This window comes from Zonotrichia leucophrys, chromosome 7 (assembly GCF_028769735.1).
Source record: "Zonotrichia leucophrys gambelii isolate GWCS_2022_RI chromosome 7, RI_Zleu_2.0, whole genome shotgun sequence".
Lineage (NCBI taxonomy): Eukaryota > Metazoa > Chordata > Aves > Passeriformes > Passerellidae > Zonotrichia > Zonotrichia leucophrys.
The window spans coordinates 15,935,908-15,961,729 of record NC_088177.1 but is presented as its reverse complement, the minus strand read 5'-3'; the positions used below and the strand labels follow the sequence as shown (position 1 = coordinate 15,961,729).

At 44.5% G+C, this 25,822-nt stretch overlaps 1 protein-coding gene across 1 annotated transcript in view; it reads left to right on the top strand.

The window, feature by feature from the left end:
- Positions 1 to 23,086, top strand: part of TMEFF2 (transmembrane protein with EGF like and two follistatin like domains 2) — a 125,072-nt gene extending 101,986 nt beyond the window's left edge. The window contains exons 8-11 of the mRNA XM_064717784.1: positions 14,808 to 14,931; positions 16,444 to 16,602; positions 21,349 to 21,435; positions 21,838 to 23,086. Coding sequence (XP_064573854.1) covers positions 14,808 to 14,931; positions 16,444 to 16,602; positions 21,349 to 21,435; positions 21,838 to 21,934 — 467 coding nt within the window. The 3' untranslated portion in view covers positions 21,935 to 23,086. The remainder of the gene's footprint in view (positions 1 to 14,807; positions 14,932 to 16,443; positions 16,603 to 21,348; positions 21,436 to 21,837) is intronic.
- Positions 23,087 to 25,822: the final 2,736 nt, after the last annotated feature.

Genomic DNA, 25,822 nt, shown 5'->3' with positions numbered 1-25,822 from the left:
GTCACATGTCACTTTTGGGGAACTCTGCTATGGTGCCTGGATTCCACACTCTGCTGCTGTTGTAGGTAACACTCTGCAACCCCAGCACTTCATCCACGTGCCGGGAGCATGGTAGATACTGGTTTTGGCATTTTGACACCCTGAAGGTATTTCCCTCTTGATAGAATCTTCTTTCCTTTCTCAATTCCCCTGCTTCCCCTACAAGAAAAGAAAATTAAAAAAAAAAAAAGGCATCTGAGACAAGATTCTATCAAACTTCCTCAAGGAACAGGCTGGGAAATTAACCCTGTTTTCTGAATGTGGGGAGGAGTTTCCCTCACCCTTGGTTCCATCCTTCCTCTGGGCTCCAGGCACTTTGATCATCTCAAGAGTCATCCTTGAAGGATACTGTTCAAAATGGTGCACAGCAGCTGTTTGCCATCCACTACACTGATGTGAATTAGTTAGATAGATATTAAGGAGCACCACAGTGTATTTTTATGCCCAGCAGCTCTATTTTAGGCCAAATTTCTGTGAATTTGCTGTTAGGAATCCTTGCCTTCCCAAGGATTTGAGAGTTAAAGTTATAATGAGATGCTAGAATATCCGTTTTCAGGAAACATCAACATTTAAATATTTGTGTTTGATCTAGTCTGAAATGTAAAAAAAAATTATTTTGAAATATTCATAGAACTGAATTTCCTCAGAATTTTGTTTCATGGGATGTTTTGGCATTCTTTATGAAATGTTAGATATCAAAATACCACAAGATGAAAGCAAATGACAGTTGTAATAAATAAATTGTAACCAGAAGGAAAGTTGCTACTTAGAACTGACTGAAACATCCTTTTTTGTAGAAGGAGTATCATCATGTCAAATTGCAATACAAACACGAGATAATTTGATCATTTAGACACGTGCAGTGGTAACCTGAGCCTTTTTTCACCTGGATTCAGGAGTATAAATGCATCTGGTGGAATTAAAGGAAATACAGTTGGAGAAGAAAAGAAGGAGCTGGTATATTTATTTTTAGTAGACCTTCAGGATTAGACCAGATGGAGACAAGTGCCAAATTTTGCCTGGTTTAATCTATTTGGGTAAAGAAAGTAAAAACAGACAAATATTTTGCCACAACAATTTCACTGGGCTGATGGTTCCACTTCTTTCCCTTGAATACACCTAGTAAAAGGTGCATTACCTTTTACATTGAACACACCTGCTAAAAGGTGCATTACCTTTTCCATCGAGCACATCTGCTAAAAGGTGCATTTACCTTCTCCATTGAACAGACCTGCTAAAAGCCACGCCCTGCACTGATTTTTCAAGCAATGCAACATAACTATTCTTTCCATATTAACATTTAATGTATGAAACCACGAGTGACAGAAGCTTGTTTCTGAAGGAAAAGGGAAATGATTTAGAGAAAGCATGAATTTCAGTGGGAGATGCAGCAGTTTGAATATAAGCTGTGCCTTCTCCCGTGCTTCTGTCTATACAAACATTCCTGTGCATTCAGGATAAACCCAGCCTTGGCAGCTTGAGGAGCACCTCTGTATCACTGAGCAGGCAGAAGTGCTCTTAATAACCGAGGTTTGGAAAGCAATATTTACCTGCCTAGAAAGGTGACTTCTTACACACTTGGGCTGTCATTTTACCTTGTACCCATGAGTGTTAAGTGACTGTGAAACTCTCCTCTTGGAAATACAACAGCTGTAAACAAAATGTGCTATTAGAGTGCCTGTGCCAGTGCATGTCAGAATATTATCAGCACTGAATCAAAATGCACTGCTTTGCCTACTGCTGTTACCACAAGCCTTAGCCATTTTAGGCAGCATTACATAATGGTAAAATATTTTTCAGGGGAGAAAAATAAATTAAAATTCTCTCCCTATGGTTTTAATCTCCGTCTTATTTTATCTGTGGTTTAAAACTGTGTCAGGTATACATCAAAACCACCCCTTCCCTAGAGTATTTAGTTTACAATTTCATTTAATAATGGAAGTGTGCTTCCATCCAGCTAGGATGGGAAAGGATTAAATAAAAAGCACTGTTCTAAAATCAAGTAACAGTAGTACAGCCTGTCTCCATGCTCTCTGCAAATGAAGTAGCCATGGAAAAGCTTGTTATTAGTCTATAATATCAAAACTGATAAACTATTAGTGTTTTGTCAGGCATGATAAATGCTAACCATTTTCCTCTGCAGATTGCCTCAACAAGAACTGTGACTGTTTTTAGACACATCTGGCACTGCAGATTTTTTTTCCATCCTGCATTTCAGTGATTTAAAAGGCCTTGGCTGGGCAGAAGGATGTCAGCTGTTTGGTTTAAAATACTGTTATAAGAGTCAATAAGATTTAAAGAGGCAGTAGGTAAAATTCCAGCCTTGCTGAAGGTAGTGGGAGAATGGCCATTGAGTTTAATGGCTTTGAGATTTCTCTGTATGGCTTTTTTGTCTATTTTTATTCTTAGTAAATTTTCCATTTCATAGAATTGCCCTTTCTTTTCCATTCAGCTTCTCCTGCTTTCAATATTAGCTCTAGGAGTGGGCACGGAGTTAAAATACCAAACCCTTTATTTTCACAAATGCCATCTTTACAGCTCACTTCTGTGGCACTGCTGCAAGACAATAATAACAGGTGTATAAAAATAGCAAATGCAGGTATTCATTTATTTTAAAAAAAGATGTTCTTAATGGGCTTTTCTGTCTGTGCTTCAAAATGAGCTGTGTGACCAGTGATGAATCCCAGGACCTCTGGAGCTGTTCCACTCTTTATGGAAGGAAATTGCAGGCCGAGCTCTGTGCTTGCTTTCTGTGCCATCACTCAGGGATGGCCAGGGGTCTGGATGGAAGGGTTTGATGGGAGATAAGCCACCAGATGCTGCCTGCTGTTGGTGCATTTCAGCAGGCAGAGTCTGGGCTGGGTCCGTGGGGAAGTGAGCTCGAGGACACTGGAAGAGTGAGCTCCCCACAAGGGGAGGTGACAGCTCCATAGCCGTGTCTTCAGTGTGCCTTGGAGGGGTCTCTGGCAGCCCCTCAGGCTCTGATGGGCACAGAGTGTGTTCTGCAGCCTTGGGTGGGCTCCTCTCTGCATCTCAGAGATCAGCTACTGCCTGATAGACCTGTGGTACTGGAGTAATTGCCAAAAAGCTTAAATTTGTGTGGTGACATTAGAGCCTTTTGAGGCAAACCCAAGAACATGCAAAGGTTTTGGCTCTGTCCCTCCATTGCAGGGTTTCATGACAGATGGGAAAGAGTGTATCTTTGGTAAAATAGCAGGTTTTGCTGCAGTGACATTTTATATTGTTTTATCCATTTCCTCCTACACTTAAAATTGGGACTAGTAGGGGATATCTCTCCAGCTCCAGGCATGGGAAGGGATGCACACTGCTTGACGTACTCCTGTTTACCAAGCAGGAATGTCAAACATACAGTCTGCTGAAAGCCAGCCCTCTGGGCAGCCACAAAAGATTTTAAGAATACAGCTGGACTGATACAAAAAGCAAGGTTGTAGACTGTGTGGACCCATTGCCATCACAGTTTTACAATGCAGGACTCAGGGCAAAGGGGTGAGTAAAAATAGCATCAAACCATGTAGGATTCATCCCTCAGCAAGTGTTTGATTTGTATGGAGGAGTGATCACAGGTTTGCAACATGCCAATAAAATGTTTCTGAGCATAACAAAACTTTTTAGAATAGCCTGAACAAAAGTATGGCTGAAACCATGCTTTTAGCCAACAACAGACATATCTCTGAGTAGTCACAGGCCATTCAGGGTCATGCTCTGGCAACTAAAATAACCAGGATATTCACAAGGGATTTGCCAGGCATGTGATCCAGGAAGTGTACAAAAATACCACATATAGGAGTCAAGTATTTTTATTTCAGTCTCCTATTTTCTCACACACACTTCCCCCAAAATTCTGCAGCTCTTTCTTTAGTTTCCTGGATGAATCCTCTCAGGCAGCATGTTTTTACAAGCACAGATGCTACCTTGGAAAAAAAGAAAAGAGGGAAGGGAGCCAAGTGGGTGTTACACTTCAGCTTGGCAGCATCTTGCCAACATGTGCCCCATAAAAAAAGGAAAAAAGAAAAAAGGACTGCTTTTAGTAATCAAAACTGAATATGAAATCAGTGCAAAACTAGGACTGTAAAACCTTCACAGTGTCAGAAGGACTGAAGGAAACGCCTTGTAGCCAGAATGACATCCCTGACCTACTTGTCCGCGCTGTCACGTACCTGGGTAACCTTCTCTTATCCGTGCCTTCCATCAAACCTCTGACAATTCTGCCATTCATACTTGCTTTCAACTGTAATTTTTTGAGATTGTTTGAAGTGTGAAACCAGAAAGTAAAGCCTCATAGCACCATGCTGGCATGGTGCTATGAGGCTAAATATAAGTCAGAGACCTTTTCAAGCACTGCTTCTCTGTGGAAAACAATCCATTCAGACCTGGAGTTCCTATTGGAAATTAGGGAGCAGCCTGGTAATTGGATTAGGGTGTGCTTTTATGTGCAGCAGTTTCTCAAGAGGAAGTTCCTGCTTTGTTTCATTGATTGCCTGCCTGATCTTTCTGCCAGTAAAAGCCATGCAGGCAGCTGAAGGGGTGAGGATGGATGGAAAATGTGTTATGTAAGATGTGCCTGTTCTCTGAGTGTGATCGGGTGGATACAGGCTCTAAGTGCATCTCCACACAAACTGAAGCATGCTTTGTTAATCTACAGTTTAATTGCTTAAAAGCAATTTCTATCAGTGTACTCCTTACAATCTGGAAGAGCTGCTACTTGCAGCAGTACTAAATTCCTGCATAAGTGCCAAAGAAGGGGAAACTTCAGGACATCTGGGGTTGGATGTGCGAATTGGAGCCTACGTTGTTCTAGACATTGGAGAGAAAAGGAAGAAATTGTATTTGTCTTCCACATTTCTAGAAGAGGTTTGGAAATACCAGATAAAATTTACAGGTGTGTTCCTGGGAACATGCCAGGCTCAATCATACATGGTACAGGAGTTGATGTGGCAGGAATTGCAAGGGCATAACTTGGGGCACAGTAGTGCTGCTCCGAGAGGACTTGCACCCCATTTTTCCAATTTCATCATCCCCATCAAGGAAACTATATGTCCTAGGTGGGCAAGATGAATCCTGGTCTTTTTCTGGATGGACTCCCTCCTATTTTTCTGCTGGAGCCCCCTCCAAGCACACCTTCAGCTGGGAGATGGAGCCATCATCAGTCATGCAACTGTCCCCCGGGGCAACGCCAGCCAAACGATCCTGCTCCTTCCACACATCAATATTCCTGACACCAGTCTTCAAACTTAGGTCATGCATATCCATCTACTTTTCAAAAAGTGTCAGAAGGATACAAATATCCCTTCACTATTTTTAGAGCCATATCAAAAGTATTTATCAGCTTTCTGGCACCTCATCCCATTTGTCATAGTTGATGCTATCTACCAGTTGGCAGTGGAGGATGAGGTGCTCTAGAAATGCAGTGGCGGGTGGATGAAACTCCATAAGCTGAGACCACAGCGAAGGTGACTCTTGGGAGTTGTTGTGCCTGTTGTCACAGTCAGGAAGTGCCTGTCATGGTCTTCTGAGAGCAGGCAGAGCCCCGGGGCTCACGGGAGCAGCTCATCCCTACATCGGTGTTTCCCAGCCCAAGGGGATGTGGAGGGAGCAGGGAGCTCAGGCTGGGAGCAGGGCTGAGCTGTGGGAGAGAAGGACAGCTGATGTCTGGTGACCACCATGCCCACCAGCCCTCCCACACTGCCTGGTGATGCCCCAGGAGTGTTTCCCTCAGCACACACCCTGCCTGTGCATCCCAGCTGCAGTGTACACGAGGATGGAGCTCCGTCTGTATTACACGTAATTCATACTACTCATGCAAGGTGGCAGAAGTGCTGAGAGTCGTGTTTGGCCATGCACACATTGCCAACAGGAAACTCTTCCAGCCCCTCCACAGCACACACCTTGAGGCCTGAGCTCTTCCATGTGCAGGTAACGTGTTCTTGGGCCTCATGCCACAAAACCGGGCTGTTTTCATAGCACTGTTGGTTTTTAGAAGGCAATGTATTCAGGTTGAAACTTTGCCCACATACCATCTGCTTCAGCCTTATCTTCTTTGACAAGAAAGCTGAATATATAATGTCCACTTGGCTTTCCTGGTGTTACATAAGGTTGGGGTTTTTGTGTTAGGTTTGCAGTTTCAGAGCTCCTCAGTGGCTCCTGCAACATGCTCCTGCTCTTGTTTTCAAGTGGAAAATCAGTGACAAAAATCAATACCATCTTCATAGCTATAATGAATGTGACCCACAGGCTTTTTTAGGATGACCACAAGCTTCCATCATATGTCTGAGGCCTATTTGCAAATATTGATTGGTATTGCAGATTATCTGTAGCCATTTCATATGAAATCTTAAGGTCTTGCAGTTTTGCTCTCTGTGCTTGGTTTGGTATCAAAGGTACAGCTATAAATCACAAGACCCACCCAGAGACACTATTGATAGTTAAGGTTGCTGAATTGTGAAAATTAATCGTTTCAGGGGGTTTTTCAGCTGTTTAAGGAGGATGGTTCTCAGTCAGCTCCAAGTGAGGGAAAGCACTGCATCACAGCAGACTGTTTACTTGAAGTTGGGGAAAAAAAGTGGAACCTTCATATGCAAATGTATGGCATTTGGAAATGTCATATAGCCACATCTACATATAAATAAGCTGCTCTGGAGTGCTGCACTAGCCGGGCTGCTTTGATATAGAAATTGCATAGTAGCACACAAAGCAGAAACAGCAGGACGCCACTCGGTCAAGTTCGGGGAGTTTTGTTCCTTAATCATCACATAACAAAGTTAACTAATAGTGCTGTGTCACTGTAGTACTAGTCTGGGAAGGGTTGTAAAGAGCTGCTGGTTAGTGAGAATGATGTCTGTGTGCTGCTGGGGCTGTTCAGCAGGGATGGGGTGGTGGTCTGTCTGCTGTGCCCCAAAATACAGTGCTAAATGTAGATATTCCTCTGGTAATGTCCCTCCTAGCCATCCTCTGCAGATCCACACCTGCTTTCTCTGAAGGAGACACAATTTGATTGAAAGAAGCATCTTCTGCTGCTAACATCCACATACTGGGATGGTGTTTCCATCTCTGTTAAATCTGGTATTAAGCAGTAAATTGAAACTCTCAGGCTTACTTTGTCAGAGAGAAGGACATATAGAGGAGCCCTGGTCTGGTTGTTCCTGTCCATTTTTTACCCCCTCCAAAACTGACTCTAATGAGTAGCTGGAGGAGAGGTGGATGGGAGAGAAAACAAGCTGTGGGCTCAGCTGTTGGGAGGAATTTCTCACAGAGGGTGACACCCACTCTGCTCCTGCAGTGCCGTGTGATGGATCCAGCACTCGCCCCTGTGTCTTCAGGCACGCAGCCTAATTGGAGGGAACCTCACAAATCTCTAAACTGACACCAACTCTTCTTCAACACAGAATTACAATAATAATAAGGTTAACTCATCCTCTAAGGGCTCTGTCATGAGCTGCCTAAGGAGATCATGTGCAAGGAGATAAACTTTATTACTTTACACTGCTGGTTTCTGAAGGGGGAGGATGCTGCTCCCACAGGGCTGGTGGCATCTCTCTTAGGCAGGAGAATCTGAGTGAAGGGAACGTCAGCAGCTTGCCAAAAACAAAGAGTAGCTGAGTTAGCACGAAGAGGCATTTGATCTGTTCTAAGAATGGGGTTAACACAGATTTATTCAATCCTGAACAAAAGAAGGCAGCACAAACTGGGCCCCTTTACCTAGGGCTTTGATAAACCCACAATACAGCCCTGCATCATTAAATCACAACGTAGCAATGATTGCAGCCCTCAAGATTGGGCCTGGCAGTGGCTGCCTTAAAGAGCTCTGTTTACTTCATCCACAAAAATGTGGGGAGATGGCTTGGGGACAGGTGACACACAGATGACACGGAGAGCTGGGGACCTCACAGTGGTCATCTGTGGAGCTGCTGCAGGGATAGCCCAGTGCATCAGCCTCCCTTGAACATCCTGGAATCAAGGGTGGATTGAGAGGGAGAGCTCAGGGGATCAGCCTGCTCCTGATGTCCTGGAATCAAGAGTGGAGTGCAGCATCAAAAAGCAGTGACTGCTGCTTTCGGGGTGGCCTTGCTCTTGGTGAGAGGCTGAAATGTGGCAGGGAAGCAGAGGAGGTCAGACAAGGTGAGCAGCAGCCTGCCTTGCCTCCCTGAATGAAACAATCACCCCAGGGAGGAGCTGAGCCTACTGTGAGCACCTGGGCATGGAGAAAATGCTGCTTTGGAGTAACACATTAGCCCATGTGGTGTTTTTTCTCTTGCAGTTTAGCTTACATTGCTGGGTGTTCCTGTTCAGAGGTGTGAGCAGTGCTTGCTGCCACATACCCACATCACTGTGCAACTTTGGGTTGTATTGCACCTTGTATTGCAATAATTACTTGGTATAACCTTCTTTTACATGCAGGAGCCTTGGCTTTTAGGGGCTTGTAACAATCTCTAGGGTAAGGCATCTGTGAATTCAAGGGGACAACAGACATTGCGAAAGACAAGGGTAAAAAAAAAATAAAAACCAGTCCTGGTTTAGTTTTGAGTAGACAAATGTTCTTGTTATGTATGCAGGAAAATGATTAACAAGTTGCTTGATTTCAATCACTTTTCTCAAAGAAGGAAGATACATTCACAGATGTTGTAAATAAAAGTGCTTCTTGATTTCCAAAGTTCAGCAAGAGCTTTAACATATATAGCATAGCCCCCATATATATGCTGACAAGCTGAAAGTATTCTGTTCTCCATTTGAACATCTGGGGATTATTAGTGTCTTAATTCATTGGTTTCTATTATTAATTATGGCAGCAGGCTGAATAATTATGATGCATTGCTGCAAAGACAGAGCACAATATTTTTTTTCGAAGTGCACTAGGACATCTTGCCATCATCTCAAACATAAAAAGCCCTAGATTATTTTTAAAAAGGAAAATGGATTTTATCTTATTCCAGGGAACTGATTTGCATAGGGACATTTAAAATTAATAAATTACTGTGTTCAGCAAGCCTATTTTGTGCCTGAGAAAAGAAGTGAATGTAATTTATTTCACCATGTTCCATTTCTTTTTTTCCCCTTGGTGAAGCAGCTAATATGGGAAGGGTATTTTTTGTGCAGTTTATGTAGAAAAGCTAGCTTCAAGTTTGTACTTGGAGTGGCTGCAGGAGGAATTTAGGCTCAGGCTGCAACATAGTGGTGCCAGACGTCTTCAGCTGACATTTGGTGTCTCATTTTCCTCTTGCTCTCAGGGAGAGTGGGCTGGTGAGCTCCCTCTTGAGCAGCAGTAAGCACTTCCTTCGGAATTCTCACTCAACGCCCACCCAAACAGTGATTTTCAGGCGAGTTGCTTGCACACATTTCCTTCATTGTGAAGAGGCACTGTGGAATTGTAAAGGCAGGTTTCAGGAGAAGGGAAGGTGAGGGGTGAAGGTGCCCCCTGGGCTGGCCCTGAGCAGCTGGCAGAGTGCAGCAGCGCAGGTTTGCCAAGGACAACGTGCCTTGGAGCTGGTCAGCCAAGACCCAGGGGAAAGTTCTGTTCTCTCATCAGAGCTGGCTCTGAGCTGGGATTTATTATGGCAGAAATGAAATCCTGCCCAAGGACTTCATCCCCAAGCTGCTGTGGGATCTCACTTCCTGTTGGATGCTGTTGAAGTACCAGCAAACCTGCTAAAGCAATTCTGCGCTTTCAGAGGGAGCAGCACCATTATCATCCTTCTCCTGGACCTTTCAACCATTCCTGCAGATGTTCCTGGCCTGAGAAAGTTCCCTTTAACATCCAAAGAGCAGCAGTTGCTGACTCTGTGAAGACTGAGGATGAGTAACATAAATATGCCTAGGCTCATCCACAGGTTCAGATTCTCACCTGTAGTCAATCACCTGCAGCTCTTTCCCAAAACTCAGAGCATCCCTGCCTTTGCTCCACAGGTGGATACTCTCTGCATGTTTGTTTTGATTTCAAACAAGAATTGCACACAAAGTCTCTTTCATGCAGAGCAGAAGAGCTTTCTTAAGAAGGTTCCCAGTGCTGTGCTCTGCAGCATCTCTTTGGGACCTGCCAGGCAGGTATGAGGGGAATATGCTTCCAAAAGAGGTTGAGAATGTTAAAGGCATACATTTGACCCAAAAATCCCTTTTTCCCTTCATGTGTCCTCTGATAATGTGATGTGTAAGGAGTCACTACTTCAATATCAGCAAGAGCTTCCGTCTGCAAATTTGACTGACCTCAGCAGTATTAAAAGATTAAATTATTATGTAAGTCAATTCTCCTTAACCACTTTTTCCAAGGAGATAGGTGTCAAAATAGCTTCTGCTGCACATCATTCACTGTCTCATCCCTTATTTGATTAAATATATGTGTCTGTATGTATTTTAAGGCCTTCCCTTGGTCCAGGGATGACTGTACACTAGGTGTTAATATTGTATGTGAGCCAATATTTTCTCATATGGGTATATTATTTCCAAAGCTCTAACATTACCTGCTGTACATCAGCCAAAGTGTTAACATCAGAATTTATGGGCTGTGTATATTCTACTTTGCTTGCTTGAAATCACCTAGAAAGTCTCACTGATTCACACATGAAGAATGACAGACTTATCAGCCCTGCAGAACTAATTGTTAAGTGCCTGACAGTCAGTTCTTGGATACAAAAATCCTATTTTTTGCCTAGATTTTTATTTTTATTTCTCTAAAGTGGATTGTAGGACCTTATGTCTGGAAAGAATTTTCTGGGCACTCCAGACAGTACTTCATATAATCTTTATCAAGGGCACTAATGGATTTATTCCTTTGTTAGCAGCACTAGTGCTCATGTTTGGTTGTGGAACAGAAGCTCCACGTTAGCTCAGATGGGAGCTGGGGAAGAGTCCAGAGAAGAGTCTGGCTGCCTGGTTTTTACCACTTGCAGAGTCACATCCTGCCACCAGGCAGGCTGCTCCAGCTTTTCAATTTCAGCTTTCACTGAAACAGTTACCTGGGAATCTGAGTGGAGTACATCCAACTTCCAAAGACTGAAGGAAAGCCATATAGCTAAACCAGAAATTAAAATTAAAATTATACAGAATATATTGGAAATCATTCTTCTGTGCCTTCTTGATGAAAGACAAGAACAGGCACAGATATTAAGGAATTTAGACAAGATAGCTTTAAATAATTTATTGAACATTTCAGAAGACAATCCATCAGGGAGTGCAAGATCACTGAGTGGGTAGTCAGCCACACAGGGTATCTTTTTAGGATCCAGTTTATTCCAAAGAAGTAGCTCATCATTTCAGCATCTCCCTGCCATTCAGAGAGGCTGGAGAGCAAGAGTTCAGCTGGGACACTTCTCCAGTGAGAGATGATAAGCTGTTTCAAGCTACACAAAGTAGCATCTGGCCTCCATGCACTTAAAAATAATGTGTTTTGACTAGTGTGTCTTATTTGATCGGCTATCATGTCATGTGCTGGCACTAACAAGGGATGGGAACAATATGAAATGTCATGTTAGGCTAAAGATGAAAAAAATGCTGCAGAAATGCAAAAGATGTTGGTTTCATCAGAGTGACTTTTTCCATCACAAAAAGTGCTTCAAGAAACAGATTCTTGAGTACAATTGATCTGGAGGGGGAGGATGTATTTCTTTTTTGGAATAAAAAGGACACAAGCATTTTGAGAAATGTGGCAGGAATTTCTTTTGTCCAGAGATAGGAGAGAGTGATCCAGTCAGTCCAATCTTTAGTCTTTGCAGCTGACTTCTGCTTCAAATCCTGTCCATCACAAAAAGGTACAAGTCTGTCCTTCTGGCACAAATAAAACTTGCCCACATTGTTGCCAGTAACAATGCAGCAAGTCTAGTGTGTGAAGAGGAGCTATTGAATTTAACATTACTGGAACCTGAGTAACTTTGAATTTGGTCTGTGTCATTGCTTTATGCATACAGATCTACTTGTGCTTGGAAAAAAGTAGGTTTGTATTTAGCTTACCTCTCTGTAAGTGTGAGGTTGGGGTGGTAGAGGGACTCCTTATTGTAGTGATACTGTACAAATTGCATCCAATACTGAATTTATAAATAATCCAAAGTTTTTTGGCTGGAAGTCTTAATTTCTTTAATTTACGTTTAATTTTTTTTAATATGTACAGTTCTTGTTTGCTTCATAACCTCAGCATTGTTTTCATTTATATCCTGTCTTTCTAGAATCAGTTTATAGTTCTTGTTCATGGTGATGTAAACCCTGTGATGCATTCATAAGAATTAGTATCTCATCAACAGCTGGATTGCTGAAAAGTGCTCAGGTCCTCCCAGAAATGGGAGCAGTCCATTTTAACATGAAGGGGCTTTTAGAGCATGCCTGGGTGTTTGGGTCTCTACACTGGCTCCAAAAAGATGGATTTTGTAGTGAGAAAAATAACCTGTTTTGAGGCAGGAAAATTCTCAGTCTGAACGAAATGATGTTTTTATTGTGGTCTGTATTTCAAGTAAACTAAAAATGTGGTTTTTTCCCCCTCTCTGCCTTTATATAAATCCCTGACTCTGTTGGAGGAGTCATCAGTCAAAATGAGATACAGATAATTTGTGTCTAAGTTTTGTGGGCTCTTCTGAGACAGGTGACAAGTGTTCCTGTATGAAGTGTTTACCCTATGAAGTGTTTATCCTACAAATGCTAGCAAAGCTTGAGCCATCTCATTTTAGATTCAGTAAAGCATTTTCCATCACAACATTATGTTTAGAGGTGTAATTACAAGTTCTGCATGATCCTGGATTTACTTTAAAGTGTGCTAAAGACCTTGTTAAAGAAAACAACATGTGGATTTCTGCCCACATGATTGCCAGCCCTACAGCCTACACACAGTGAGGGCATCTGCACGTCCACATAGGTCCTGGACCCCCTTTCAAGTCCCAGGTGAGGCTGTCCTGAAAGTTACAATTTCCTCCCATCTAGAAGTGAGCCTTTAAAAAAAAAAAAAGGATTTCATACCATTTTAATCACACTGCTGGCTGATCTGAGAGAGGAGGGATTCTTGCACTGGGTGGGGGTGCACAGACATGGCAGAGGTACCTCAGTAGCTGAAAAGGAACAATCAGAGATACACACAGATGTGCATGTGCACACAGAGCCGTCTCCTGTTCTTCAGAGAGGAAGCAAACTTCCTCTGGTAATGGAGGACTTGAAGGAAATGGCATTATGTTTTCCACCATGGAAAAAAAAAAGTGTATTAATAAGGATCCCATACTTCTTGCTGCAGTTTCCTGGACAGAAATAGATTTGAATTGGGCCATAGCAGAGGTCAAACATGCCCAGAACCCAGCAGGCACAGTGCATAAGTGATCACTCCATGGGTATGGAGTCCCACAAGCCCTGAGCACACTGAGATCTCTGTGTGTGCCATGGGCAAGTCCCTTGATAGCTGACACATCACACACATTTATTCTGTCTTAAGGGATTTCCAGGACAGAATTGGGCTTGTGTTCAGCACATGTGCATTTGAAGAGATGCACTTATGGTCCAGAGTGCAGAGGTCCTGAAAATCCTAAGGATGAGAGAGAAGCTGATGCTGTCAGCAGGGACACAGAGGTTGCCTGTCACTCTCATTTGCTGGGAGCTGCTCCTTGCCTGTTTCCACATAAGGACAATATAACCAACTTTATTAGTGCAAGTGGTTAGAGACTCTTACAACTCTCCTTGGACAGCAGCGACAGAAAAGAAATTCATTATGAAAATCTGGATCCTGGATCTGCTGCACACACTTTTCCCAGAGGTGGGATAATACCTAAGCATGCCTGCTGCTGGCATGACTGGCTTGGAGGCAGAACACAAATTGCAATTGTTTTATAACACTCAGGGACTTCCTTTGGAAGATAAAAATGCTTCAACTTATTTGCGTGCAAGCTACATTTCCTCAGACATCCATCATGAGATTTATTCTTCTGTTTTTAATTAATCATGGCTAGAAGACACTATCACAGAAAAAGGAATGTTAGCATTGGTTAAATGGAAGAATTTGGCAAAGTTACCCAGATTAATTAATACCTTGGTGGCCTACAAAATTCATGTGAGTTCATGGTGGTGACACTCTGTGTTCCAGCCTGTGAATTTGAGCACATACTTGTTTCAAAACTAAATGAAGCCTTCATTTTCCTGGCTGCATGAAGGGGTTTCCCAGGATTTGCAGTCTCAGTGACTCTTTAACTGCTGCAGAAGTAGGCTCAGAACATCAGAGTGGTTTAAAGTGCTGGATGCTGTGGGATGTGGAGGAGGCCACTGGGCTTTGGGGCATGGATGTGCAGCACTGATGATAAACTTCAGCTCTGGACTCCTGCTCTGCTTCAGCCATAAAATGGTCTTTCTGTATATGTTCTGTTTAATTAAGAAATTTATAATGTGTAGTACATGTAAATGTCCAGACTCTCTTTCCCAACCTTCTCCCAACCTTGTCTCCGTTTGGGGAGACAGTCTATAAAGTAAAACAGAAATAAGCAGGTATTTTGCATGTGCTGTTCTGTCATCAGATTTTGAATAGTCACATTATTTTCTCAGGTGTCTCGTTTGCTGTAACTTAACAGGAATTAGAAAGGAGTGAGATAAACCCTTGCAAATCTCACCAACCTGTTTGAAGGGGCAAAATCAGCCAACCTGTTTGAAGGGGCAAACCCTTGCTCTTGCTTTGTGTGAACAACATCTTTCACATCTTGCTCTCTTTTTTTTTCTTTTCCTTCCTCTCTTATGTTGAGTTCTTTCCATCACTTCACCTTATCCTACATGGTCAGGTTAACGTTCCCCTTCACCTGTGTTCACAGAGAATGCAAATAAACTGGAAGAAAGTGCAAGAGGGATCTACATCCCTTGTCCAGAGCATTACAACGGCTTCTGCATGCATGGAAAGTGTGAGCACTCCACAAACATGCTGGAACCATCCTGCAGGTAACCCTTCTCCTACCAGCAAGGGTAGGCTACACACATGGAAATACTGACTTACAGAAACACTTAATCTGGATCAGCTATGGAAAATAATGGCAACCATGGCCCTTTGTGCTACAAAATCCATCAGACTTAAATTATTCAACGAAGTCCCAAAAGTGTATTGAGTTATGAACAATGTTAATTGACTGTAAAACCATCTAGTAACCTTCAGTTATATTTAGATGTGTTTTTAACAGCCCTTCACAGAGCACCCAGACCTCACTAGGTGCCCTCCTGAGCCTGAGGGAGAGGGGTGCCACCAGTGTGTGTCCCTGCTGGGACAGTAGTGGTGCTCGTGGGGCAGCTGGCTTCAGCAGGAGGGGATTTTGGAGGAGGTTTGGGCAGGGAAGAGGAATATAGTGAAAGCACTGTGGTGCTCCTGCAGTGAATGCCTCCCTGCTCAGGGGCAGATATTGCCTCTCAAGTGCACCCAGTGGCCAGGTGGCTGGAAAGGGACTGTTACACATGAAGCACCATTTTCCTGGGACACTGGAATCGGAGCACAAAGATATACGCCAGAGTCTCCCCAGGGCAGAACCTCAAACCAGCTTCTCCCAGCTCACACAAACAGCCAGGACACATTTTGCTCTTTGCAGCTTCTGTGTTTTAGGTGCTCCATTCAGCTGAAAAATGTCATTTCCTCAAGGTGCTGGCAGCTGTGGGAATGCAGGGGAGGAAAAGCAAGGAAGCACAAGGCTTAACCCATCAGGGTTAGTGCTCCACTAACACACCTGAGAGGAGCCCAAGCCATCTGTCTCAGTCCCTGACAGTTGCTGCTGCCATTGACCTGGATTTTCACATCTTGCTTGGGCAATTAAGGGGAAACAGGGCAAGAGCTAGAACTGTAAAAGCAAAATCACAGAGCAGAGTGGAAATATCAGGCTGCAGGAGGGGAACTGGTGAGCAGTGCAGCAGGCAGCATCGGGGTGGATGGCTGCAGCATCAATAAAGGGGTTTTTTATAGCAACCAGACGAAATGTAAATGATGTATCCACTTTCAGGAACATCTAATCACATTTCATATGGAGTCTGGATGATTGCTTATCACCTCCTTAGGGGTAATCTGCATAAGGAACCACAGCTCGATGGCTTTTCACCCTCCCCCATCTCCCCAAAGAAAAGGAGAAATCTAAAGTATGTTGTGCAAGGAACTAAATGGGTTCTCATCACAACGTGCAAGTAGTTCCACTTGAAGCCAGTTATGTCTTGGTCCCCTGGGCCCCTCCTGACACTCTCACAGTGTTGTTCACTCTCACAGACCTTGGTGACACTGAGGACCACAAGTCTTCCCTCTGAGAGGCAGAGCACTCACTGATATTCTCTCTGTGGGAGTCCATTCTGCAAAAAAAAAAAAAAAAAAACCACAACACATAAGCTTATGCTTCAGCCACTGATTTTTCTTTCCACATACAATTTTTCCAGTATTCTTTGAAAGCAGCAGGTATAATGAGGAACAAATATTTTTTATTTCAGATGTGATGCCGGCTATACTGGACAACACTGTGAAAAAAAGGACTACAGCGTTTTATATGTGGTTCCAGGTCCAGTACGATTTCAGTATGTCTTAATAGCAGCTGTGATTGGAACCATCCAGATTGCTATCATCTGTGTTGTAGTCCTTTGTATTACAAGGTCAGTATCTCCGGTATTTTACAGTAGAAAGAGAAAATACATTTGTTTTTCCTGCAATGTGCGCTGATTATACTGATTTCTGCAGTGACACTACTGATAACAAATGCTATTTAATTCACCAACAAACAGAAGATATCATCTGGTCCAGCCAGCAAGTGCTCCTTCATTATTATGACTGATTTTTTTACTTCCATCTTAATCAAACTTAGGTAGCAACGGTGCCTACAGCAAGTGAAGTTCTCTGTTTTGTATTCAGATGCTTGGACAAATATTGTTCATACAAACAGGGGAAATATAAATACAGCAGCTGGATCAACACTTAATAAAACTAATCATATCTCCATCTGGTTTCCTTAAGGGCCCATTCCCTTAGTCCTAATCAGGCAAAGCATACAGACTTTTAAGCCTGTTTGCAGCCCCACTGATTAAATTATTTCATTAGGCTTGAGTGCATGTTCAAAGGCACTGCATATGTTTTAGGGTCTTCCATATATGATGTACTCAGGGTTTTTTCTTTAGTGAGGAGCAGAGGGTTGTGTGAATGGAAAAAGCCCCAGGGTAGTTCAGAATGAGAGGGGTAAATGCAATCCTTCCCCTCCATGTGCTGCTCTACTCCCCTACTTGACTGTGTTACTGTCTCTGGGAGGGCTTGGGGTAAGTTCTGAAGGTCAGACATCTACAGGCTTCTCTTAAAAATCACAAGGTTAAAGTAATTCAGCTAGCAGCACTGATAAATCCCTCTTTTAAAAATTATTTTCTTTTTAAAATGAAAAAAAATGTCTGGTATCATACCTCCATATATAATAAAATCTGTATTTCAGTCCCCATGTTGCACTACCTGGCTGGAAGACAAGTGTAGAGCATTTGTTCCAAGAAAAGAATAAAAAACATTCATAAATCCTTCTCTGGCCTAAAGGCACAAAACAAAACCTTTTTTAGCCAGAGTTCATCACCTGAATGGCAACTACCAAATGAGGCAGTAGATTACAGGAGGTGGTATTCACAGGGTAATTCAAACAACCAAAAATGCAGTGTGTAGTGAGAGAAAGAAAGTGGTGTAGTAACTGATAATGGAATAAATGTGTATTGTTTTGTCAAGTGAGTCTAGTTTTGTCACCTTGATGCAGTGAGCAAAGTACTTCATATTGAAGAATGAAGACAGGGAGCTCTGAGTGATCTGGTACTGTAATGCAAATTACCTGTCACACTGTTTTCATACAGAGACAGTACCTTTCCCCCCACACTTTGTAACCAAGTCAATTTATGATCTTTTGACTCTTTTCTGTAATGCATGTAATTACTGCAGAGCATGCTCCATCCCAGCATAATGATTTGAGATACATTTGCAGAAGTGTGCTCTTAAGTGGCCTAAGAGAAATGCACGTGACAAGAGAGCGTTGTGGCAGCATATGCATGAGCAATTGAGTTTTTGAAGTTCTCTGTTTTGGAGAACTTGACTGTACTGGTTTGAACTCCACACCCTGAATTCTTGAAAGTACTGAAACCACCTTGCCAGGCTCCTGGGAGAAAGAAGGGAAACTTCACTCAGAGGGCATTGCAGCCAAATTCTTTGCTGCTCATTCCAGTGCAACTTCAGTTCATTAATTAACAACCGAGTTTGGTGCACTGCATCCATGTGAGCCTCTCAAAACTACCACTGTAATCTTCCAGCTATCATTACTGGCGTTGCTCTTAAAATTTTACCTGTACAGTGGTGCAAATCCTGTCCTCAATTTTACCTGTACAGTGGTGCAAATCTCTGGGGGCGTCCTCCATTGCTGGAAGGCTCTCAGCAAGTCCTGGCAACTTTTAGGGCTGTTGTTGCACAGACACTTTAATCTGAATAAACAGGATGCTGACAGATGAGGTTTGCCCCTGCCCCTTCCTCTGCCTCCTGGGCACTTGGCCCCCCAAGTTACCACCTCTGTAGCCACACAACCAGCAGAGTCAGAGGATGGACTCAGCTGAAAATGCAACCAACAGAAGTGATGATGACTGGTGTTTAAGTGACTCGGTGCTTGGCTACTCATCACTAGTGCCAGCAGTGGGAATAAGTTTCTGAGGTGGAAGAGTAGGGAACCAGAGGCCAAGAGGCACAGCAAGGCACAGTCTGCCCAAGGACTTTTAGCTTAGAGATAAAGCAAAAAAAGAAGCAGTGATTAAAGTGAAGGAGGATGGCAAATAATATAGGTATGGCCTAGTGTCATAATGATTCTCAGCAGTTTTCTTTACAGCTTTGCATTTTTAGTGCTTCCCTAATGTTTAGTCACAGCAGCTTATTTATGTGAAGAAATAACTTGATTAAAAATGAATGCATAACGTGTTTTACCTGCTATGAATCACATTGTGAGTAAGTCGAGCTCGGGAGCAAAGCTTCAGTGGAGGGAGGGAGGGCAGCCTGTGCTCCAGTACTTGGTTTACATCGATGGAACTGCTGTGCTCATAAATGAATGTACCCCCCACACAGTGCACTACAAAGGACTTTTGATTAAAGAGTTAAGAACCAAGGAAAACCTATCACTCGGTTTTAGCAGATGATTAAGTCTCAAAAGCTGGTTAAACACCAGTGTTCCCCTTAAGAACCCCTGCTGCACATCAGACACAACCCACCTGTAAATGCTGTAGCATTGTGTGTAAGCAGCCTGGGGCCTTCCCAAGCTCCCAGCCACGGGTAATGCACAATTGAAACATGGGCATTTTTGGTTCAAAAAAGCTTTTTCATAATCTTAATTGGAGTAATCTCTACATTTGAATTGATTTCTCTCGAGCTTGAAACAACGGTGTAGATACTGTCAGTTCTGGTTTGGGGAAAGTGCCCATGAAATGTTCATCTCCTTGCTTCTAGCTGGAGCAGTTGGTATCCACCATGCACAGCTGCATCCCCTGGGATTGCTGACCATCCTCATCATCCCCCAGCCACCTGGCCACTCCACATTTCATAGAAAATCAGTCTGGTTGTGCCCACTGTGCCCTGGTTCCCTAACCCTACTTCACATGGCAGAGTGCTGGGGCAAAGCAGGGCTGTAAATCCAGATGCTGGGGGCTCGGGGAGGAGCCCTGGGTGCTGGTGGGGCTGTCTCAGCCTGTGGAAGTGTCCCTGGCCATGTCCTTCAGAGTGCCACAAGACCCTGCTGTGCGGGCTGGGCAGGAAGGGCCGCACAGGGGCAGCAGCCAGGGGCTCTCGGTGTGCCCGTGGTGCTCAGGGAACAGCCCTGTGCTTGCCAACAGCAGCTCCCTGCCTCACTCCCAAAGGCTGATGGCCTTTCCAGGGAGCTCACAGTGAATAATGAGTTTGTCATGAGATCCCAGACCGGCTGAAGTCTGCCTCAGTTCCGTAATGAAAGCTCTGCCCTGACCCCCGAGAGCGCAGGAGAGGCAGCCTGGTTTTTCCTGGAGCAATGAGGGCAGCCTACTTCACTGCTTCCCAGGAAGGAACCAGGCAAAATATAGCCCACAGCCATACAGCTTCTCATGAGGGGGTGGTCCTGGTGGCTTAAAAGTGAAGCAAGTCAGGACAGTCTGACCCATATTTTGCTAGACACTTACATAATTGTATTCCAGCATTTTTAAAAATGTTTCCTAAGTTCTTATGCTCCTGTTTAGCCTTTCAGTTGACGTCACAAAACTATAACATCATTCCATTCAACAGGGGGGGAAAAATGACCTTTTTTATTTAATTTCACTCTGTTCTGCTCTTAGTTATTGACACAGAGCTGCAGGCAAGTGCTTTAAGCTCTCACTGCACTGAGGTGGGCTCTCCCAAGTGCATAACCCATAGGATTTTACCTAATGCTGCTGAAAGCCTCCTGTAACGGAAGAACAAGTCAGCCCCATACAAAGAGAATTTTTTTCCATGCCAATGTCATCTGGAGTCTTGTGGGGCCTCTTCTCGTGGCACTCCAAGAGTGTTTTAGTCTCTGTTGTGCTGCTGCCCACAGTTTTTACCATAACCACCCTTGGCTTTCAGCTGATTAGAACATCCTGTGGCCTCCACCTGGGATTAAACTTCTCCATGCTTTCTGCCTGAGGGTGCCTTTCCATGACAGAAAACCAGAAACACACCATTAGCTTTCCATTAGGAAGAAATGTTGCATCCCCACGGCAGGTGAAAGGTTGAAAGGTGCCCATGCTGAGGGACACTGGAGGTCCTGAGTCACGAGGGGTTTGCCCCTGCAGCTGTCCAAAGGAATTTCAGACTTGGGGCTTTGCAGAGCAAGTGCTTTCCGCAGCAAGCCAAGCAGCCGTGGCACGGTGCAGGCACCTGTAAGTGCAGTGGCTGTTGGCTCATGGGCTGAGCATGGAGCATTGCCAGGGACACTCAGGGGGGCTGCTTGGAAAGGCAGCTCCTGCAGACACTGTGTAAGCACTTCACAGACCTGGGACGCTGGCGAGGTGAGCATGGGACCATCCTTGCCATGGATCCATGGACCATGGATCTTCCACCCGCACCTCGCCCAAAATAAACCCATTGAACAACACGGTGCTCTTGGGAGGATTGCACTGCAGCAGGAGTGAGTGTCCAGGGTTCAGGAATCCAAACACCTCCCTTTGCCATACTTTTGTTCACAGTATGTGTTTGGGGGTTGTGGTGGGGTTTTTTTGTGGCAGCTGGTTTCATTTCACTGAGGAGGAAGCACACTGAGGGCTGGAGGATGCCCCTCTCGCCCTCACGTCCCTGCTGCCCCTGCCACCTCTGGAGCAGATGTGTTGCTAAGAGCTGTGTATTCTCACAACTCTCTTTTCCAGGAAATGTCCCAGGAGCAACAGAATCCACAGACAGAAGCAAAACACAGGGCACTACAGTTCAGACAACACAACAAGAGCATCGACAAGGTTAATTTAAAGAGCGCATGTTTCCACAATGGCAAAACTAACTGCAGAGAGCTTGGACTACAAAATACAGTATTATAGACAAAAGATTAAGACAAGATCTACACATGTTGCCTTGCATTTGTGGTAATCTACACCAATGAGAACATGTACTACAGCTATATTTGATTATGTATGGATATATTTGAAATAGTATACATTGTCTTGATGTTTTTCTGTAATGTAAATAAACTATTTATATCACACAATATAGTTTTTTCTTTTTCATGTATTTGTTATATATAATAAATACTCAGTGATGAGAAAAAAATTGCCTTTCTTAAATTTGCTGTATCTCATAGCTGTGTATAGTCTTGGGATATTGTGTATGGACACTAACAAGTCTCTTTTTTTTTCTTTTTCCAGTTCTAGTGGCAATTTTGAGTCTACTGAACTCAGTAGTAGGGTTTTGAGTTGGTCCAAGATCAGCGACAATTATGGATGTGGGAAAGGTGAAGAATAATTTAACCTACATTGAGGAGGGATAAAATATTTCAGATCCGGAGTCAACTACATTTCATCAGCCTTCTTCTCCCATGCCATCTATCTTTACTCTCCCATAGCTTAGGAAGTCTTTGCCTTCTAAATTAAATCCTAACCGAAGGGGAAATGGAAATTCTCGGTAACCGCAATGAGAGTGTCGGGGGTAACATTTCCATTTGGGATGGAATTAGGTGTCTGTCAAGGTGAACCCTACAAGAACACTTGGCAGAATCTCCAGCTCTGGTCACTGGAGTGAGTGAAAATTGCTTCTCACTCTTGATTGAAAATTATTAGGTTAAAAAAGTTAATAACATAATAACAGCTGAAATGCCAGTCCCATTTGCACCTCGTGAACATGCTGATATAATTTATTTTTTCAAAGAGAAGGTGAAAAACACTCAGAAAATACCTTATGAATAACTTTATGGGTGACCCCACTCCATTAAATGTAATGAACCCAAATGTTGGCTATACCTCAGGAAAATAAGGGCATGTGTTTTGTCACATCCACATGATGGACAAGATGCAAAGTTATTTCTGTGATAGCTGAAACTCTCCAAAGCACATCCTTTCCAGAAGGTAATTCTGCTCTAGTTTGTGCTGTGAATTTTGAATACACCAGAGTAAGACTGCAGGGCAGAGTGGGGTAACATCACTGCTGCTGGATAAGATCCTCTGCACTGAGTGCCTGAGCTGAGTAGCAGAACTGAGCTAAGGAGCCTTGTAAGAGGAGTGACTGTGCTGCTCCTCTCCAAAGAGACTTTGCCCAAGCAGAACGTGCCCAAGACAAGAGTTAGGAGTATTTCTCAGTGCCATCACCACGTCAGAGTCAGACCTGGCCTTACCAGGGATGATGTCTCATGAGTGTGTTTCCATTTCCTGCTTCAGCATCCATCTGGTCACTCACAGCAGCCACCACCAAGCCCAGCAGTGACAGCCCACCCGGCCTGGCCGTCACACACGGGTGCAGCAGTACTGCTCCTCTAACATGACTTTGGTCTTCCCCTCCCTACCCCAGCCTGCTTTAAAGTGAATCCATTGCATGATGTTCACACGGTCTCAGTTTTTGTCTTGTTCTGGGTTTCTTGGCTTTTTAAAGGTAATAAAAGGTGATTGGCAAGAGATGCCTTCAGACACCTGGTCTGTGCTGATTGATGGGAGTGGGAGTGGTGCTTGCACAGGCAGAGGGGCAGAGGATGGCACTGGGCAGCTCCCTGGCACTGGGGTGCTGGCCCTGCAGGGACCTCCTGCTCCCTGGAACTGTAGGCTGGGCCAAGGCAGAAGGAGAGGGGGCCATGCAGCCACCCCCTGCTCCCCACCCCCTGCTCCTCAGCCCTCAGCCCAGCTCCAATACTGGATCCTTGTTTTCAGATTGGAAGAACGATAGAGTGGGGCAGGAGTGCACAGCAGAGGCTGAGAGCAGATGTGACCTGGCTGGCTGCACCACAGGGATGTTTCCAGGCTCAAACCCACTGCAGGATACTCCTCCTCCCTGTCCCAGTCCTTGCAGGTTTTGTGTCCCACACTCAGCTCAGCCAGGGTGGTCTGACAAGGGGCCCAGGCCAGGCACAGCAGCTCTGCACTGCACAGGTTTGGTGGCACAGGACCCCCTCTGGGGAGACTCTGCAAGCTCTGTAACTCATGGCCAAGTGGCATTACACTGTCCCTCCTCAGACCCCTCCATTGCTGAGCCTGACAGAGCCATGGCAGTGAGCTCCTCTGCAGGAGGAGCACTTCAGCAGCAGCTTGAGGATCAGGCTGAAAGAGGCAAATGCAGCCCTACCCTGCAGGCACCCTCCCTTTGTGCTGTGTGCTTCCTGAGCAAAGAGTTGGAGTCTAACAAGCATCAAAACCATGTATTTTGAGCCAATTCCAAATGTCAGTGTCAGTCCCCACACTGGGAATATCAGGTCTGGATTGTTTATTTCAATTGCTTACATTAGATACAAAAATCCAACATTAGCACTTACACATTGCCATGGAGCTATAGCAATAAACCTAATTTAAAAAGGCAAAGTTTGGCCTGGACAAAAATAGCACAGCATCACTTAGGAGGGAAAACAGGAGTCCGACACACTGTCTCCAAACTTCCCAACGTTATGAGCCTGCCTTTCACGGGGCAGTGGCACATTTAATCCCCAACCAGCATTTGCCAGGTGTCATTAGCTGCATCCCCAGCTGCAGGGCTGTCATAAAGCCTTACACCTCCCCAGCAAGGCCAGCGTTTAAATACCTGCTGCAGGCAGGAGGGCAGAGAGGGGAAAGGGATTTTCTTTTTAACACATGGGGCAGGTCCCACCTCTTTTGGTCTTTCAAACTTAACCTTCAGCACGCTGGTATGGACACACAGTCTGACAGTAACAGTGCCTTGGGGTTGTACGTACAGGAACGGAGATTTCTGCTAAAGAGATTTGCAGAAACTACAAAACACAGCAAATTTGAAGATGTGGACTTTTCCTTTTCTGAAGGGTCTGGAAAATGTGTGTTTGTTAGACTCCCATGCTGGCCAGAACTCGAGACGTGGCGATGTCTGTGCAGATGAACAGAGGATGCAGGGAGGTGGGCTGGGCACATGGGCAAGGCCATGGCTGTGAGGATTGTGCCATGCACGCAGGCAGAGCCCAGCTCCTCTACCTGGAGTCACACACAGGGGTGAAAATGTGCTGCTGCTTCTCCTCTCCTCAGTGCATGCTTCAGCAGTCCTGGGCACAGAGCAAGGAGCCTGTGATGCCCATGGAGACAGACTCAGTGCTTGGGGAGGGCAGTAATTCATCTGTCTGGGCTATTTCACAGGCTTTCTCTGCATGGCACAATGACAACTGCAAGTAACCTCAACTACCAGCATTCATCTACTTTAAAAACCACACTAAATGACCAAATGTGCAAAAACCACTGAAAATACCAGTATTCCACACTCAGTGTGATGGCTTTGGAGCAACACACATGGCCCAACAGCCTACAATTACTTCCTGGCTGTTGTTTTACCACAAGCCACACTGAAAGGTATAAAAGGTAAAATTAAGAGGTAAAAATAGGAGTGTTGGCACACCCATTCCCTAAGGAACAGCCTGTAACATTCCTGGAGCAAGAAACCATGTTCTTATTTTGTGTGTGATGCATTTATCACAACAGCATCCTGACCTCAGTCCTCAAAATAAAGCCAAGCATGCTATTGGCAGAGCCCCTCACCCTCCCCAGCCTGGGGTGGTCAGATGTGTCCAACACCTTCATGCCTTGGGATGCTGGGCTGGATCCCAGCCCATAAGGAATTCACCTGCAGCTACCAGCCTGACTGCCTGCAGTGCTGGGGCGTTGTGGAGGCGTGTGTGATACACACCTCACCCTTCCTTTCCCACCCCAAATGATGCATTACAGGACACCTCACCACCATGGTGCTTCTCCTTAAAGCCTGATCAGACATTCATTATCAGTCCCTTTCATCCAAAGATAATAAGACATGATTTACAGGGCATTATCATTACAAAAATATTATAATTAATGAAGGGAGGCCGGACACCCTGTTCTAATAGCTCAGAACAGAGGTGTTCCTGCTCATCAGGGTGTCACCAGCACGGGCAGCCCTGGTTTTGCAGAGGCTCTCCGTGCCAGCCGTGCAGGGCAGGGATGCCCAGGTGTGTCCCGTGCCCAGGTTAACCCAGCGGGCAGGTGGGCGCGGGTGCCGTCTATCGCCACCTCCTCTTTTCCAGAAGCGGCCCTCAAAAAAAGCCTCATCTTCAAAGAGCTCTCTAAAGCTTCTTTGAAAACAAAATGATTAAAGGCTATCTTGCCTCTCATCCAACATCAGACACATCGCAGCCGCATCCTTGCTTTCACCCCTGATTATGCATGCGGCTTCTCCCAGCTCCCG